At 50.4% G+C, this 19130-nt stretch overlaps 1 protein-coding gene across 1 annotated transcript in view; it reads left to right on the top strand.

Moving 5' to 3' along the window:
• LOC108549331 (disintegrin and metalloproteinase domain-containing protein 10) overlaps window positions 1-18169 on the top strand; it is a 24322-nt gene extending 6153 nt beyond the window's left edge. Inside the window, exons 3-16 of the mRNA XM_017902674.1 lie at window positions 1098-1220; window positions 12047-12290; window positions 12877-13017; window positions 13246-13433; window positions 13559-13699; window positions 13827-13951; window positions 14142-14270; window positions 14464-14632; window positions 14945-15114; window positions 15204-15371; window positions 15453-15580; window positions 15665-15779; window positions 15883-16017; window positions 16434-18169. Of these exons, the coding sequence (XP_017758163.1) occupies window positions 1098-1220; window positions 12047-12290; window positions 12877-13017; window positions 13246-13433; window positions 13559-13699; window positions 13827-13951; window positions 14142-14270; window positions 14464-14632; window positions 14945-15114; window positions 15204-15371; window positions 15453-15580; window positions 15665-15779; window positions 15883-16017; window positions 16434-17492 (3035 nt within the window). The 3' untranslated portion in view covers window positions 17493-18169. The remainder of the gene's footprint in view (window positions 1-1097; window positions 1221-12046; window positions 12291-12876; window positions 13018-13245; window positions 13434-13558; window positions 13700-13826; window positions 13952-14141; window positions 14271-14463; window positions 14633-14944; window positions 15115-15203; window positions 15372-15452; window positions 15581-15664; window positions 15780-15882; window positions 16018-16433) is intronic.
• The last annotated feature ends 961 nt before the right edge of the window (window positions 18170-19130 follow it).

Genomic DNA, 19130 nt, shown 5'->3' with positions numbered 1-19130 from the left:
CCGGTGATACCTCGCGTAATACCGGCTCGTTCCGTACCTCGTTTCTTTATGGTAATGCGTCGTATTAAATTCTTTCCGCGAGACAAAGGAGCGAAGAATCCTTTCGGCGTCTCTTCCCTTCGCCACCAACTCCGGCGAGGAATATCTGTATCGCGACCATGCAAAGTCCGCCGGACTATAAAATGTCGGATCGTTCGAAACTCCAGCCGTCCATCTTTTTTCCCCGCTCGCCGTTCGTCTTTACTTTATGCTCCTTCGCCTTCTCTTCGTTCCAACGGTTTCCGGATAATCGAATATTTCACCGGTGCACGCGTGTCCCGAATAATCACGGCTCGCTGCGAATTTAATTAAACCTAATCCATTTACCGTCGAATCCGGGATTACCCTGGCGCGCACTCGTTGCATCTCGTACGCAAGCCCTATCGCACGCCCGCTGGCCTATCTCCACCTTCCAATGTCACCACGCGGATCCTTTCGCGTTTCTAAATTTAATATTCCTGTTTCCGAGAGTGGCGGCGCGGTGAACGAAGCGCGACGACGTCCATCCATCGACACCGGTTGTTAGCCGTTAACCGTTCCCATCGTTTGCTCGCTTTCGTCCTTGGAGCGTATACACGTTCTCCACTCGGAAGAGTCGAGCACCGGGGAAGGCCGGATCGCGTCATCGTTCAGGAATCACGCTGAATCACGACAGCGCACAACGGGCCTCGGATCTAACGTTCCTCCACTCTCGTGCAACGACACCGTGTGATTCTTCGACATTTCCCGATCACTAGCCAGCGGACGCGACCGTCCGAGGCTATCCTTTACCATTGACCCTGTCTCTCGTCGATGGTTCGATTAACCGTCGAACCGGCCATTTCGGGCTAGCCAAACTCTCAGCCGATGGTCGGAAGGTTAACCGTCCACTCGTTACCGTAAAGCTTTCCTTAATCGTTTCCGATTCGTTCTCACGCGATCTTCTCGCAAGGTAAATCTGTCGGAAACGGGAAAACGCGATTTCCTCGATGGTGAACCGAGGCAACGGTTGTCGTATCTTAGATATTCCGAATATTTTACACGGCTTTAACGCGTAAACGTTTAAATTTCTCGTCGTTTCAGACAATGGACGCTACGCCTGATCCGAGACAAGAGTCTGTTCAGCAAGGATGCGACGTTCGAGAACACCGATGGCCCTATCGCCTTCGACGTATCGCACTCTTACGTGGGCACCGTGTTGGGTGAGTTTCGCCATCGCTCTTCGCGTTTCCTTTCGCGACGATACGCCGAAGCCACTTGGATTTCGTCGAAATCACGCGCCATCTTTCAAGCTTCTCCGCGACATCCGCGCGCGTTCCACCCTGTCGGGGTAAAGGGTGAAGGGCCGGGAAAAGTGTCTACCGTGAAACGGGGTTGAACAACGGCAGAGGAAAAACTGCGGAGCGAATTTGAAAGCCGACTTTTTAATTTTAATATGCAATATCGGGCAAGGACACGCGCGGTCTGTCCGCTGCAAAACCCGCTAGTGTACGAGTACACAGAGGGTGATATTCCTTTCAGAGGAGGCCGCTTCAAACGGTTGCGCGTTTTCGACAACCCGATCGGATCAGCGCGAATTTTCCACTTTCGTCTCGCTGCTTTTCGCTCCCCGGGATTTCGACCCCATCGAAATTCACGCGCGCGAAGCGTTCGCTGAAAAATATATGCTTTCGCAGTGGAAAGAAGAGGGAGGAGGAAGAAAAATAAAAACGGGAGAGAAAATAATGAAAAATTCCTGCAAATCGCTCCGAGGGATGAATCGAAATTCATCGTTCCTCGACCTTTCCTATTCGGCGAATAATAAATCGTCGACGATGGGAAAATACACGGAATCCAAGGGAAACCGCCGACGAGCGAGTTTCTTGGCTGGTCACCGAACCGATGCAGTTCGTTCGCCGGTTGACGTCCTTCGTCGGAGGACGCATAATCCTTGCTCGATTCCCCGGCATTGAACCGAGAATCTCATTTTGATCGTCATCCTCGCAGTCGCGGTCGTTTGGACGCCGGCCAGGTACCCCATTGAGGGTGTACGAGCGAGAAGTCTCGACCGTGCTCCCGTGAACCATGTTCGCCGTCGATATGGGTACACGCGTATCGAGATTCCCTCAGATCCCAGTCAGAATTCCGCCTTTTTCTCTCTTTTCGCTCGCGGTGTCGCGTATTTCGGATCTTCCAACCCCCGACGTCGATTTCCACGCTGTAGCCACTTTCGAATGTCCATCCGTTAGTCTAGGAAGTTGGTCCAGGAAGTTGGTCTAGGGAGTTGGGCGTAAGGAGAGGCAGGGGTGGTTTACAGGGGAATCGCGGGGTAATTCTTCGGCGTAAGGGATACGGTAAAATGGATGAATCGGAGCCGTTTAACGAGCACCATTACGGGATCGAGCACACGACGACGGGAACAATGGGAATTATTTGGTGGAAGGAGAAGCGGAACTGGCAAGTTCCGCAGTCGAAAGAGTACGCGTCTCATAATTTCGCTCGCTACACGAATACGCAAAGTTTTCATCGTAATCACGTCGCGAGTGTTTCCCCGCGTGCAATTGTTAGCTGAAGTATGCCGGCACATCGAGGTGGAGCCTTAAGCTTGCCCGACCGTCGACTCGAGTCACGGAAATTTATTCCATTGTCATGGAATGCGGAGAGATGCCGGCGCGGGATGTCGGAGGAAGCGGAGGAAGGAACTCTTTTCCGAGTTGGCGTACGCGAGTTTGTTCCCCGTCGTACAGCAGCGCGACTGATAAGGAACGAAAATAATTGGAAGCCGCGGAGTTGTGGAAATAAAGCGGAATAACGCGGAACGGTGGCGTATAAAGCAGAGTAACGAGTATAGCACGGAGCTGGAAATTTCGTTAACTCGGCCAGCGTGGACGACGAGAGCACCGGGCCGGATTCCCGCGTACACGAGAATATGGCAATATCGGAGAGCTATCTGATTCCAGCGCGGCGTTCCAGCAGCGAGAGGAACTCGAGTAAGCAGATACGTGTGCCGACGAGCAGCGTACGAAGCCCGCAATATAATTTCGTGCACCGAATGAGTTCGAACTGGTCTAACCACAACCTCGCCACCGCTCGAAACTTGATCGCGTACAACGCCGTCGACGTCCGTGCCGACCCGCGATCGACGTTTCTCTTCGACCCACTCCGTACTTGCCAACCTGCGCACCCGTCGTTATTCCTTTAATAATGCCTCCGCTGAGATCGCGCCGCTTCTTCCCTCCGCCAAATTTCCGCGCGTAACTTGTTGAATCTCTCCGTATTCCTCCACCTTCCGCAACGCCGTCCACCTCTTCCTCTCGTGCTTTTAATCAGCCGCCGCTACTAACTAGACCGCTGCTAACTGTACCGCTACCAGCAGCGGTTCGGTTTCCATCTCCGAAATGAATTTTTCAAATTACCGAGTAGCGATCGAGAACGTTCCCGATGAAGGGATTCGAGCAATGGCGACCAACCTAGACGCACTCGTCACTGGAAGGGTTCGCGGAGTCGCGAACGTACCCTCCTCCACTTGCTACAAATAGGATTTCCTGACTGGTCAGTGATACACACCGCGTCTGACGCAAAGGCCTGGTTAAGTAACCTAAACGCTTGTCCTCTTTCTCTTCCTTACTTTTCGCTCACGCAGCTCAGAAGTCTTGCCAAAATTTGAACTCGATTGTCGATTTAGGATCCCTTTCTTCGGGAACGTTCTCGATCGTAGTAGAATCGATACGGGTCCACGATGAACATATCTCACCGATAGAGATCTCGTTGGCGAGTTTTGCGTTACGGAGTGCGTAACTTTTGCACCAGCCTGTATAATGCTGATGGGCCCGAAAGAAAGGTCTACCGTATCTAAGAGGCAACGGTTACGCCTGCCCATGCACGAACGTAAAGCTGCGAGCTGCGGTGTTTTCCGTTTCCAGGAATAAGGCAACTCAATTACCGCGATTCTTCGCGCGGTCTTATCCCGGCGTGCACCGCGTACGCAACAGCCGCAATTACTCGATGGCTAGATCTACGTCCACGAGTCAGCGAAGAAAACGCGAAGGGAACGCCGTTCCACTGCCTCGAGTCCTCGCGATTCAAAGGTCAGAGATAAATCGCGGGAACGTGGTTCCGCGTGGAAAAACGGAGGAACTCGCGATGGCGGGTTGGTTCGAAAGTGGAACCGATCGCGGATCGTTATCGTTCGTTTCGCTTGCGACCGAAGAATCGACAGTCGTTGGAACGATGTAACAAGGAGGAACAGGAGGAAACAGTGGCTGAGCGTAGAAACACGAGTACGATGGACTTGTACGGAATTGCTCGCACGATGGACACACGGCGGCCATAGAGCGATGCAGATGATCCTCGTGTACGGCTTCGTAATTGGAAGCTACGGAAGAGATGAAATAATCGCACGCATAATAACCGGCCCGATGATCGTTTATCGCTCGGTGAAAACGAGCCGGACGCGCAGTAATTGCTCGAATGACACGATGATTAAATTAACTCGACTTTTCGATCCGAGTACACGGTCGTGTTTGGTCTCTCGCGTAGGTCGCAGTGGAACACAGAGCGGCGTGGTGCAACCGTGCAGGATAACCCGTATCGCTGATAATCCGATTACCGATTAAACTTGCCTAATTGACGGTGTACCCGCGTGTAATTGCGCCGGCCGGAAACGGCCGATTGACGTGCTGCGATAATGGAGAAGCCAGGTTGATGCGTGGCAAGTCACCGAGAAAATTCCAGCCGAGGCAATCTTGCAGCCGAGCAGTAGCCCGCTCTTTCCGACCGGAAACCTTCCTCTCTGTGTCCGTCGACTCGTCGAGGGACCAGCAGCGACATTTTAATCAACCCACCCGTCTTTCCACCAACGCTCGCTATCGCGGAAATAGTTTATTCTCGAGACGCGACAATCGAGTGGACGCGTAGTAGCCGAGTCGCTCTTGTAAACCGTCTGGCGAATAAATGAACAGTGCGATTACCGAACCAACGAATAGTCGACCTTCGAGTGGCCAGGTAACGAGCTTCCACGAGGATCAGATCCGCTTTTTATCCCTGGCCAGTCGATTAATCCCCCTAACTCGGCCATCATCGACGACCTCAAGGATGAGTTGGCCCAAGTTGCGGCAGGGTCTTCTGGCTAGTAGCCAGTGTACCGCTGCTCGACGTATTCATAACCGACGTGGTGCTTCTCGCTTCGGAGCTTTTCACACTCGAGGGTTACAAATTACAGGGGCAAAACGCCGGAGATAAAACGTGTGCTTAACGTGCCGGTACTTTGGCTAATTAAGCCGGGATTTAAGGATGGTAGCCGTCGTTCTTAACCTCGTCGTTTCCACTCGAAGAAATTCGTACGTTTCGAGCGGTCGCCGCTCCTTCCTGGTTCGATTCCGCTTCTTCTTCTTCTTCTTCTCGGTTCTCGATTCTCGATCGGTAGTGGATCGGTCGCGATCGATTGCCGATGATAACGACGATTGATGTGCCGTCGAACTCGAACTCGAACTCGCGGTCGAACGGGTGAATTTAAATTATACACCGGATCCCGCGATCTCGATCGGGTTCCATCGGCGAAACGAGGAATTAGAGAAGCGATCGCGACGTGATTTAACGCGACGTCGAGATCAGCGTGATCTATATCGGTTAATCGACAAACGCGTGTCGGCCCTCGACCCGGTCGCGAATTTTCCCATGCACCGCGAGCGATCGAGATTGAAAACGTTATCGGCGGTCCCTGCCTTGTTGGGCCACGCCGGCCGCTAGCTTTCATTAACGGGTCTGCATTAATTATCGCGGCGGTGATAAATAATTGGCGTTACGTCGTTAACGCGATCCGCGTAATTGAATAATTCCGCCGAGTGCAGGACGGATTTTATGCCCGGCGGAGCGCGTTCCACGCCCACGCGAAAGAAAATATCAGGGGTTGCGTGCCGGGTCGTGCCTTTTCGCCGTGGCATAGGAGATAAGGGGTGGGCTGGGGGTCGGCGAATAAAATTATCCGTCGACTCGGTAAGACGCACGGGAGCGGAACTCGCGCGACGACTACTTTTTCCAGCAGCTCGCTAATTGCACGAGACAAAGGAGATGCGGCCGAGGGAGCGTACCCCGTTTCGTCGATACGCTCGCGGGACGATCAAATTAATTAACGTCCATCTCGGGGTTATGACTAATCAAAAGGAATCGCGAGGATGAAACGGAGGGTGAAAAAGTAGCGCTGGGGGCGGAGGGTGAGCGGGCGAGCGAGGGAGAGAGACAGGAAGAGGGACGGTTTTAAAAGGTAGCCACGAAGCGCGTGAAAACGGCGTAGAACGATGATTCGAATCAATGCACCGACGATTGGGCGTAATTCGATTGTTAATCAATAAAACAAGTTCGTTGAGCATATTCTCCGTGTGTCTGGCAGCCGGCGGATGTGTTTGTCGCGCTCGCGCGCCGCGCGCATTGTTCGAGTTTTCACGATTCCGCGTGCGGACCGGTCCCGCTAACTGTTCCCCGGCTAAATTGGATTTTCCCGCTAACGAGCGCCAGAGCTTTTCTCCGTGAAAGCGGCCGGTTGGCTCCGTGAAAGCTCCTCCGCTTCCACACCCCCGCCGAGTTCTACCCTCTTTCCTCTCCCCGCTTGCTCGCTCTTTTCGCTTCTCCTTTCGTTCCCCCTTTCGCTTCTTTTCCAACCATCCCAATCATCCTACGCCCCTTCTCGCTCTTTTCTCTCCCTCTCCCACCCTCTCTCCGATATCCTCCTTTCTTTCCCTTTCCCTCATCTTTTCCTTCGTCTCTTTCTTCTTTCCTTTTTCTTTCTTGTTTTTTCTTTTTTTTTCCTTTTTGTTCTTTCTCTTTTCTCTATGCCCAGCTTCGATCCGCTTTGCCACCGAAGCTTCGTAGCCTGGCAGTCGCGCCTCTTCGAGGCTGAATGAAATTAAATTAGACCGGATTTCAATAATTCGTATTTAGCCTCGGAGTAGAATATTTCCTCTAGGCTCTTAATTGAAGAGGAAAGGCGGTGATTATTCTTTTTTCCACGGAGTTTACGAACAACCCGCCGGCAGCGAACACCGACGACGTCTTCGACGATTTAATTAAAGCCGTGTTCCTCGCCGAGGCTCGCGCTTCGACCGGAAGCGTAATAACGAATTTCTGTCGAATTTAATCAAAGGTGAGGACCGATTATTCCTTCACCCTTCAACGTCCGATCCTCCACGCTCGCTCCGGCCGGTACACGCGGCTTCCAAACGTTCCAAACGCGTATCCGAAACCGTGTCGAACGTTTCTCTTCCCCTTCCTAATTAAATGCGAAGAGGAAAATCGCACGACCGAGGATTTTCCGATTCCCGGAAAATCTCGGTCCGGTATCTTGGAAATCGCCCGAAATACAACCGGATCGGACGGGGTCTGTTCGAGTTAACTTAAATCAGGCGGGACCCCCTCGGGATTCGGTGGATCCGCGACGCGGAATATCGAATAACTCGGAAAGAAGGGTGGATCGGGTTCTCGCCGCTTCTTTCGCCCGCTTTTCGTCGTTTTCTGCCCCCGAATCGAAGCGAACTAACCGGACTCCTCTCCCCTCTTCGACGTCGGAGTAACTTGGCCGCTGCCGAGTGGAATATTGCACCCAAGTCTGGCCCCCGAGAAATAGGTCAATTACGAGACGGGGAGAGTTTCGAGCTGATTTTAACGCGAACGAACGAAGCCGAGCGATACGACGCGGAATTGCGGACACTCGGCGGGGAAAGAGGGAGAGAAGGAGAGAAAGGACGAGAGTCTAGGTGTACACAAGGTAACGGACCACGGTATCCTCGTTGACGTGGTCGTCGCGAACGACGAACACCGTGGCGAAACTTTTCTAAGGATGTCCGATTCGACTAGTTATCCTTGAAACAGTTCCCTCGCTGCAGAATCTCTCTCTCTCTCTCTCTCTCTCTTTCTATTCTTTTCGTCCCTATTCTCTCGCTGATTATGCGCCGTTGCACAATATTATCGTTTATCTTGCACTTTCAGCGGTGAAACAACGCCAGTCGAGCGCTCTCGAATTTGCTTCTCGCTATGGAGACAAGGAGGATACGGTATTGTTTGTATTATGTATTAGATTGGCCAGAAAATTCAGCTGGTTCTCTTCGAAACGAAAGCGAGAAGGGAAACAGCTCGCTCTCTTAAGTAGGTCTTCTAGTATCCTTTGCTGGACTTTTCCCCATATCTTTGAAAAATCGTTGCAACCAACCATTAAGAGCTTATGTTTTGAAATTAACGGGCTTTGTTCGCGCAGTCCTGGGCTACGCGTGTAGCATCTTTCGTTAGGAATGATCGAAAATTGCCGGTGTTACGTGCCGTTGTCCGAAGGGCCTCTTAAAAATCGCTTACCGGGTGGTATTCGTTGTTCATACGCATCCTGTTATCTCGGATAAAGAAACTCAACAGGATTCCTGTTAAGTACGAGTACTTCTACGAAGAAGGTGCTAAAAAGAACGAAAAATATCGGTGAATAGAAGAAATGGCGCTACTCCGAATGTATCTTATCGATTTTTTCCTTTTAAACACACGAGTACGAAAAGGATAGAAGGAATGCGAATTTTGGAATAATTTTTCTAGGGGTCATAGCCACGAATGTGCCAAATATTCGTGCAAAATTTCACGCCAATCGGGCAGACGCATTTCGAGAAATCGCGGACACCGTTCTAAAAACTGTCAAAAAGTTGCACGTTTCTACAAGAACGACGTGACCCGTCACCTCGTTGGAACAGTTACAGCTGCGTTATTTTTAAGAATTCGAGTGTAATATTTACGAAAGGTAAAAATGAAAGAAAGATGGATTTTTTAACCCTGGATAGTAAGAGACCCCCATAACACGATCACAGCCCGATGTTCCTAGTTACTCGTACTTTCCGGGTTATTTCGTTACGCACAGCCCCGTTGCTCTTCCCCGGTAGAGGAATAATTACACGCGAAACAGAGCCCTCTTAACATCCCCCCTCGACAATCGAGATTCTTTTAGAAGGCTCGGGGGTGTGGCGCGATTTTCATATTCTCCGTTTCCCACGCCGATTCCTCTGCTCGACGCTGGCTGTTTCATAAGTCACCGGGGTTAGCGGCGATCCTCGGCTTTGCCCCGGTCGAAGAGGAGAGCGCGGGTCCTGCATCTCGTGGAAGCGAGCGTCGATTACGACGAAACTCGTCCGAGGGGAATCGACGTCTGGACGCTTAAACCGCCGCGCGAAATTGGATCGAATTAGCCGGCTTTCGTCCGTGGCAACAAAAATCGAAGGAAGAAAGGAATTCGACGGCCAGAGACTCGTTGATTTCCTGTCGTTCCCCGGGGACCATTCGCCGCCCCTTTTCCGTCATCTTCCACCAGACGATGAAAGGAACGTCGCCGATACGCCCCGTTCGACTCCGCAGCGCCGATGATCACGCTCTTTCCCCGAGAATAAGATATCGCGTACGTGTCTCGATCGAGATATCCAGGTGCATCCTCCCTGTTGATTCCTGTTTTCCCCGCGTCCCAGGACACCGAGCGACTTTTTGCGTAACTCCAGCCGGCGTAATTGAATTGCGAAGACTTACGCCGAGATTTTAAGACTTCTTACGCCGTGTAAGTCCGTCGAAGGTGAATTTATTTGACTTTGCACTCCGACTCGCGCTTTCCGCCGATTCCCCGTGCAGTTTTCCCGTCCGAGGAAGGAAAAGGTGCGACATTGCTCGCGATCGACTCTCGCGTATCGACCATGTCTCTCGAATAATTGGCATCGTATTCTCCGCAAACTCGATCTAGAGCTTCTCCGTTTATTCGCCTACGCGAATTTACCTGTCCACCTTTAGCTTCTTCTTCGCCGCGCGGGTTTAGATAGCGATTTATAAGTCGCGCGTGCGCGTTCGGGCATTTTTCACCGCGCGAAAACCGGCGATCGGGGTGGAATCGAGACGACCGGAAGGACTCGGAAGACTCAACGATATCGTTTCATAAACCATTTCGTGCGCGGCACGTTCGTTTTAAATGGATTTCACGGTGGAACTGTGCGCGCTGCCAAAGTTCAATATGTGGCTGGAAAAAAAAAAGGAAAAGGGAAAAAAGGAGGAAAAAAGGAGGAAAAAAGCGGGCCAGCACCACGCGGCTTCATCGCTTGTTCTTTCTGCCCCGCGATTGGAAAAACGAGAGGGATCCGTCGCGGGGTTAGGAGAACGCGCGCGTGGTGGTGCTCCAGACTGGGAGAAAAATTTTTCCGGATGTATCGCGGGCTAATGAGCATACCCTTCCTCCTCTCTTCCCGCCTCTATTTTCTTCCCTCCTTTCTCCCCTCTTTTCCACGCTCAATTGCCGGCAGTGAAGGGGAAATTTTCGATTCTCGCTTAAATGGTAATTTCATCCGGCCGTAGTTCCGCATCAGGAGCTGGATCGTTTGAGCCGGAGAACCCTTTGTTCAATCGTTTCCTTTGTTCGAGGGGTATCGATTAGCATGAGGGGCGAATTTACCTATCCCGGATTCTCGTCGAGGGATTTAAAACACTTAATTGCAGGGAAAAACCTTCGGATAATTCTTTCGTCCTTACCTCGATCGCGTAGAAGGTTAAGGGTAAAGGGATGGACGGGGTGGAATTCGGGACGGAGAAGGGGGAGGGGGTAGGGGCACGAGGGCTACCGTGTAATCGACGATTAATCGAGCGAACCACCGGCGATGGAACTCGAAACTTCGTTGCTGTTCGAGCTCCTGTTTTCGCGGTTCTGGCCCTGGTTCTGACCAGACATTCTGACGAGAAACACTACCGTCGATCGCGTATCGTTCGACGAATCGCGAAGAACCGCGAAGAACGTCCGAGTAATTACTCGCGAGCGAGAAAACGCGCGGAACGCTGGGAGTAAGGGCAAAAAGAGGAACCGTGCGGCAACCAATTACGGTGAATTATGTCAAGTGTACGCCGTGCACCACGTGCTTCCATTTCGACTTTTATTTTCTCCACACCGTCTCTCTCCGCTTCTTTTTTCCAGCCTGGCGCGATTAAAGATTATCAGGCGATTCGAAATCTCGATCGCACGGGATCGACTCTGCTCGCCGCCGCGGTAAAAGTTCGACGACCCAGTTTTTCCCGCTGCAGACACCACCAACGGGGGTGTGTGGTTAGAAACGCGCGTCCGGAAATTATGAAATCGTCGAAACGGTGTAATTCTCGACGAAGACGACGGCTATGACGGAAATAGATAGCTCTACCCTACTTTCTTCCTTCCTCGTCGCGGCTCTCGCTCGCTTTGTCCCATCCCCCTGTCCCGTCGTTTTGCTCGCCCCGAGACAATTTTCGATTCGAGTTTGCCTCGGAAATCTATCGCTCCACTCGGAAGCAGGGCCGTCGACGAAGCTGCAGACGCGAAACGAAGTTATCCCGAGTTCCCTCCGTCTAAATAGAGGACGATTCGCTCGATTTCCGTGCGAGCACACGATTACGCGTGCACACGTTCATAGTCGATCGTGCACACGCCTTGCTTTGCAAGCGTCGCGTCTCCCTTTCTCGCCGTTCATACGGAAAATCCGCGAAAACTCTCGTCGAAAGCGAAACCATATCCGTTCTGTCGTTTCCCGTGAAAATGCCGGAAAATACGAAGCTATCGAACGGAATCGCTTCTTTCTCCGTTCCACCGAGAACTACGTCTCGATCGTTATCGAGATGTCGGATGGAACCGGCGCGATCGCACCCGCCAAGAGTTCTCGAGCCTCTCGATGCACCAGAGTCGCAAACGACGCGACCACCTCGCGAATTTCCGCGAGGGTGGGCCACAAGTGTTTCGCTTTCGCTCGCGGCAAGTCGGCAAGTATCGAGGAGTAAAAAATATTTCCGTTCTCTCCTCGGCAAACAAATTGCGCCCAGCGTGTCGCTTTCATTTTTATTTAACGCTGCGATATTTTGGCCGGAAGGAAACGATATCGCGTGAATAACGCGAGAGTACCACCGCGGCGAATTCGTCGCAGCGAAACGACAGAAACGTCCCTCTGTCTCTCGACGAGTTCCTCTCGATCCTTCGAAAAGCTGCAGGAACGAACCGACCAACCACGCGACGTGTAACCGCTTCTCTTGCCATTTACAGAAGACGAAAATGCCATGGTGCAGGGTATCGTGACGGAGGATGGCCTGTTCGATGGCACGGTCGTCACCGCATTCGAGGAGTACTACATCGAGCCGACGAACAGATACTTGAACAAGGAAGAAGACACGTCGCCGCCATATCACAGCATAGCGTATCGAGTCTCCGACGTCTTAACGCCGCGTAGATCGTTGCCTTGCGCCAGTCATCGATTGCGTCAATCTACTTCTCACGATTCCACGGAAAGGTGAGTATCTTCTTCCAATCACTCGATAGGATGGTACGCGAACGGAAGCGTGAATCATCGTGGACTAGGTCCGGGATCATCGGATCGATAGGCGAAGAACGGGAAAAGATGGATCGTCTGTTGCAGAGGTGTGCGTACGAGGAAGGACGCGCAGATTTCCAGGCCTCGTCGCAGATGTTCGCTCGTTAATGTAACAGGATAGCGTGTGCTGAAACAACCTGGGCAAATCGCGTTACGTTAACCGAGGATGAAAATGGATCTAACGAGAGACAGCTCCGTTGCTCGAATGTCTGCGTCGTCTGAGGTTTATCAACTCGGAACACCGGCTGCTCCTTCCTCGCGCTAATTTCGTTAGCAGTTCCTCCGCGGCATTATATTCGTAGGCATACACCCCGTTCGAAGCGCGCCGCGCGTACATATAACGAGCTTTAAACCGCGAATCTTCAAACGCTCGTGGACGAATCGCTGGTAATCAGACGAAACTACGGGTACGCGAGGATGCACCCCGGTCGCGATTTCGCGTGATGATCGCGACTTTCGCGACACTCGCACGTTTATGCAGATATCGTTGGTTTTATTCTTGCAGGGCCAGCAATCACGGTTACGGGAACGACTCTCGGACGCTTTACGAACCTCTGCTAGGCGAGAGGCAAGCTTTCTACTCGAAGGAAAATGGCGCACGGGTTTTAACCTCGGACAGAGATAAGACCGTGGCACGTATGGAAACGTGAGTGTCCGCTACGAGAAAGAAACTCGTTGCAGGATTGTTTGAACGCGACTCGTGCTCGCGCTAAGCGTTTCGCTTCGTTTCGTTTTGTTTCCGTTCAGCTTCCGTTCCGCGGTAGCATAAAAATCGCGGGACGGAAGTCGGTCCGAAGCGCGCAGCTACGGAAGGATAAGCTGCTTATCCGGCCTCGTAAGAAATTCTCCACTGCCGGCTTTTTTCCCGTTTCAGAACCAGCGACGGAGATCGTATCGCGAGACATCTACACAAGCGTGCCACTGTGGATCCACGGAAAACTACCTGCATGCTCTACCTGCAAGCGGACCATCAGTTTTTCGCGAGGTACGGCACCGAGGAGGCTTGCATCGAGGTGATGACGAGACACGTGCAGAGGGTCAACTCGATCTATAAGCATACCGGTAAATCCTTTCCCGTTTCTTCCCGCTTCTTATCTCGAATAGTCTCGAAAGCCCGATATTCTCGGGATTCCATCGAGGAAGGTAACTCGACGCGGAGAGTGAGAGGGGTTCGTTACTGTTGCTAGATTTCAACCAGGACGGCAGACCAGACAACATCAGCTTCATGATAAAACGTGTGAAAGTTCACAGCGAGGACGCGCTGAGAGATCCCAATTATCGATTCCCGGGAAACTACGGCGTGGAAAAATATCTGGAACTCTTCTCCGGTAAATAAATCTTGCGCTGGTAACGATAGCTCGCATAACGGCAGCCGATTGTTGGCCGCGGCGCGAGCACAAGCAGATCGATCTTTCGACCGATTACAAATCCCTCCACCGTTCTCGTTCGTTGCAGAAGAGGATTACGACGCGTTCTGCTTGGCTTACATGTTCACGTACCGGGACTTCGAGATGGGAACGCTGGGACTCGCGTGGACCGGTGACCTGAAAAACGCCGGCGGTGTTTGCGAGAAGAACGGGGTAAGTTGAGATCCGTACGTTGGTGACACGCCGAGGAGTACAGGGATATCGGCGAGCGGACGTTTAAACAGGAACGACGGCCGTGTGACCATGCCGCGCAAGCTCGAAAGCTCCGAAATTCCCGCCCCCTCTTTCCGAACGATACGATCGCCAGAAATGCTGTGAAATGTACGATCTCTGAACTTTGCAGCACTATCGCGGCAGCATGAAGTCGCTCAACACCGGAATAGTGACTTTACTGAATTACGGCAAGCACGTACCACCCGCCGTTTCTCACGTCACTTTGGCCCACGAGATCGGCCACAACTTTGGTTCACCGGTAGGTTGCTCGAATTTACTATTGCGCGCAAGGTAGCCTCGTTCTCGCTTCTAGATGAGATAGCACGATACCGACACACGCCGTTAATACGTTTCTCGTGCTAAGTAGAGAGAAAGAGGAGTTTGACGTTAGCATGTTTTTCTAGCACTGTCGATACGCGAGTAACACGAGGCGCCACTTTACTTTGTTTCAGCACGATCCGGAACAATGCACGCCCGGCGGAGAGGATGGAAACTTCATTATGTTCGCTCGTGCTACCAGCGGCGACAAGCGAAACAATAATCGTTTCAGCCCGTGTAGCTTGAGTGCCATAAACCCAGTTTTGAATAGCAAAGCTCGTTCTCCGAAGGGTTGCTTTACTGGTCAGTCTCTGGCTCGTTACTTTTATGTCCTCGTCGAATATCGAATATTCTCCGAGTATGATCGCCTGTTATCGGTCCCGCGCTCACCCAATCCAAACTTATTTAACATAGTAATACTCGCGCCGAATATCTATTCTGAATAATAGTCGAAACTCTCGAGTACCGTTTCCTTCGGCGATAAAGTTTCGCCTGCCCTCCTCGCTTTTATTACATCTCGCACTAGGACTAAAAACTTGCAGTACGAACAGTTAGAACGTACATTCGTGGATAGGATATTTAGCAAGGAGAGCTAAGGAGATTATCTGTCTTTAGAACCGCAAGTATCGTTATGCGGGAACGGTGTCATCGAAGAGGGCGAAGAGTGCGATTGCGGATGGGAAGAGGATTGCAGGGATTCGTGTTGCTTTCCGCAACGTCGTTATCCACCCGCAGGCGAAACACCCTGTACGCTCACACCAGGTTCCATCTGTAGTCCTAGTCAAGTACGTGATGTCCGAGGAACGATCACGTTTCATCCACGTTGTTTGTTTCCTCGTTTTTATCGCTCTGAGAACCCCTCGTTATTTCCCAGGGCCCGTGCTGCACTGCCGAGTGCAATTTAAGATTCGGAGATAAGTGCAGAGACGATAACGGATGTCGCGACGCGAGCTTCTGCGACGGTCGATCGCCGTATTGTCCACCTTCCATCAACAAGCCCAACAAGACCATCTGCAATCGCGAATTCGTGTGTTTCATGGGGGTGAGTATGACGTGGAAGTTCGGATCGTGGAGAGAACCGTTTTCAACGAATGCGCTGTTTGCCTTTTTTCTTCTTTTATAGGAGTGTACCGGTAGTATATGCCTTGCATACGGATTGGAATCTTGCCAGTGCATTCCAGGACCAAATGATCCGTCGACGAAAGCGTGCGAGCTCTGTTGCCGTCTTCCCGGAGAAAATCAACCTTGTTTGTACGTTGCCAAGTATCTTCTTGTTTATATTTTTTTCCATAGTGTTAAAAATAAATATATCGATGATCGATGTTACGCTCGTAGGTCGTCTTTCGATTGGAACTCTCCACCCTACGATATACCGGACATGTACTCGAAGCCGGGTACACCGTGTAACGATTACAACGGATACTGTGATGTCTTCCAAAAATGTCGAGAGGTACGATAATTCGCGTCGTTTTATCGCACAGAACGCCGCAACATTCTCGCTTGGGAATACGATTATTTCTCATTCTTTTATTTTATTATTTTATTTCATACAGGTGGATCCGAGCGGTCCTCTAGCAACTCTGAGGAAGCTTCTTCTATCCGACGAAAGCCTAGCCACTTTCCGTCGTTGGATAATTGACCATTGGTACGCGGCCGCTCTGATCATTCTGGCCGCTGTATCGCTATTGGTGAGTATCGTATTTAATCCCTGATTCGAGGTTAATTAGCTTTATCTTACGTATTCGAATAGTTCCTCGGAACGGTGCACAGTTTAACGATAATATTATGCCGATCATTTTTACATTAGAATCGATCGAGGAAACGCAAAGATAAGAAAGGTGCAAAGAGTAAGTCTAGGAACAGATGAAAGTAGACCTTTGTATCCGCAGCATCTGCAACAGTTTGCTAGATTTCGTCGAATAACGTTAAATCCTTGTATTTGATTCGTTATCTCTTAGCTGTATCATAGCCGATCTGTATCGAACGTTTCATTTGCTAACATCTGCCTACAGTAATACCAGTAACGGTAGAATATCTAAAAGTCCATCGATACGTGCCACCATCGATACATTACTTTAATCTTCGATTTAATCTTCGAACCTAGGTGGCGAGCATGAGGTTACTGGGCAAACGGCCGGATCTGAAGCTCAAGTCAGTCACGATAATACACAGCTCAACGACGGAAACGGTACGTCTTCCACCGGAGGGAACGGAGGGGGTGACGGTGCATCCACCGGCTGTACGTGCAAAGCTTCCGCTCAGCAGAAAAGTCAGGGAGAAGAGGAGACATCGCAAGCATAAGGATTCTCATGGGAACGCGGCAGACAAGTCTGGCAAGGATGTATCGAAGAAAAAGAAACAACCCCAGTCGCAGGCAAAGAGATCGTCCGCTAATGCGACCGAGGACTTTGCTAGAAAAAGATCGACGGATGCCACCACTGCGATGGTTCAAGACAACAAACGGAAGAAAACTTTCGCCAGTCGAGATAAGCAGAATTCCAATGCGAACGCAGCGAGCAATGCCGACAACGAGAAGAGGAAACGTAAGAAGCAGCATAAAAAGGAAGTGATCGATTATTCGGCTATCCAGGCTGAAAAAGAACCCGAGCCAAACGCTGATCCTAAAAGCAAAGTTCGTTCTTGGTTATTGGCATCCTCTCAGTGCCGACCGGAAACAGGAAGAAGCAATGCAACTGGTCTGCCCAAGAGCAAGTCTACGCCTGTGGGTTTAACCGGGGTGGGAACCAGATTGCCCGTGACCAGGCAAGTAACTTCGAGGAGACCAGCCGAATCTAAAGAAACAAAATTACCGGCAAATTCAGGGACAAGGAAGGAGAGAGCAAAGCTACAAGTAGTGTATAAGCCACCCTTCAGGTTCAGCGTGAAACTCCGAAAATCGGACAAGGTAGCACAGGTACCTGCCTTGGCACCGAACGCGACGCACGCCAATGGCAGACCAAAGCTTCCGAGAACTGGTGTTCTTCTGAGGACAGCGAAAAAGAAGGACAGAGTCAGAATCGGCAGGGCCAGACAAATAGCGCCTACAGGAATCGGAAACAGTGCGGGTGATTTACCTGAACCGGCCAATTCTGATCTCCATACCGTTCCTTCTGATCTCGAAGTGCTACTGTCCGAGAGCGAGTTCCTCTTTTCGGACACGTGACCACGGTTCTTGAGAGACATTTAGATCAGTGCATTTAGAGCAATCTTTTTAGAGAAGATTCGTACCGATTGGAAATGAAGATCGGTACGTCGAAGAATCCCGTCCGCCAAAGTCGCGAAAAATACATGTGAAAACCTTTTACATGCCATCTCTTGGTTCAGTCTCGATTTCACTAACGACGAATACGATTGCGTACTCGGTGGTGTACGACCGATAGCTATAGTCGATCGTCGAAAAATCAAAAGAATTTATTGTTAGTGAAATTGGACGTCGAAGAACCAGGTCATTTTATCATATTAGTCTAATGGCTGCTGGGCGTGTTTTCATAAACGTTGACGCAACCCTAAATGAGCTTCTTCCGTTTTACTATGCTGGAATTTATTTTTTTATGGGTATGTGTAACAAGGAGCACGCATACACATACGGCGTACGCTTTCGCTCTTTTTCACGTCTTCCTAGTAATAAGACGACAGTCAGTCGTGCGTTCAAAATAATTCACCTCGTGAATCGTCGAATTCGTATTACGATGTACAATCGATCACTAAAATGATCCGCGTTCTATGGAAGTGCTAGTTGAACGATCCACAAGCCAAGTTTTCTTCTTCCAAAGAAAAGGGGCCAAATTCGCTTTAAAGAGAGAAAACAAAGAGAGAAAGAGAGAGAGAGAGAGAGAGAGAGAGAGAGAAAGAAAGAAAGAAAGAGAGAAAGAAAATAAAGAAAGACTAATCGCAACCGTGTGCATCGTCGTACTCGTACATGGCACAAGGAACAAAGTCGCAGAACTATTTTTGCCTGTCGAAAACGCGCAGAAATTTTTTCTTTGTAAACACGAGATTACGATTCGTTTGCGATCGCAGCTTTACACAGTTCAGGGATCAGCGTTCGATCGATACGAAAGACGAGCTGTAGCGTGATGTATCGTTGTGTGTCGTTGTACATGGTGTAGAGAGGTAGAGAGGGAGAGAATGAGAGAGAGAGAGAGTGAGAGAAAGAGAGAGAGAGAGAGAGAGAATGAGAGAGAAAAAATACTTAAAACTGTTACTATATCGTGCCTATCGTACACCGCACTTGGGAAATGGATCTCGCAATGAAAAAGAAAAGAAGCAGGAAGTCAGCAGACACACGGTGTCGCATGTTTGCCAAGGGATTCGAAGTTTCTCCGTGAAAAATCTTTAAGAACGCAATCGCGGTTGATAGTTGAAGCTAGTCTATCCTTTTGAGTTTCTTCAAAGATCGTCTATCGTCAACTTGATACTTTCTGCCCGCACTTGCTGTTAATCTAACGTACTATTCTCATGGTTCCTATTTGCCGGCAATTCCTAACCGCGGTGTAAACCTCTTGCCGGTTTATTTGCATTTCCAGTGGATAAGTGATGACGAAACTCGTTGAGCTATTTATATTTTTGAGACTGTATAAAAGATACGAGAATTAACGTTCTCCGCTATATTTCCATGAGTTTCATTCTGCCCACGGTATCGATCAAAGATTGCCCGCTGCCGGGGAAACGATCAAAACTTAATCATACCGTGATGGTTTACCATTATACTACTCTGCGGTGCTATTAGTCAATATGCTTAACGATGTCGAAATGATTCTCTGCCCGTCGAACACATTCCCGATCGCTTCAAGTCTCTGTA

The sequence above is a fragment of the Eufriesea mexicana genome, unplaced genomic scaffold, assembly GCF_001483705.2.
Source record: "Eufriesea mexicana isolate 0111107269 unplaced genomic scaffold, ASM148370v2 scaffold1837, whole genome shotgun sequence".
Classification (NCBI taxonomy): domain Eukaryota; kingdom Metazoa; phylum Arthropoda; class Insecta; order Hymenoptera; family Apidae; genus Eufriesea; species Eufriesea mexicana.
This window is presented reverse-complemented; position numbering and strand designations above follow the sequence as displayed.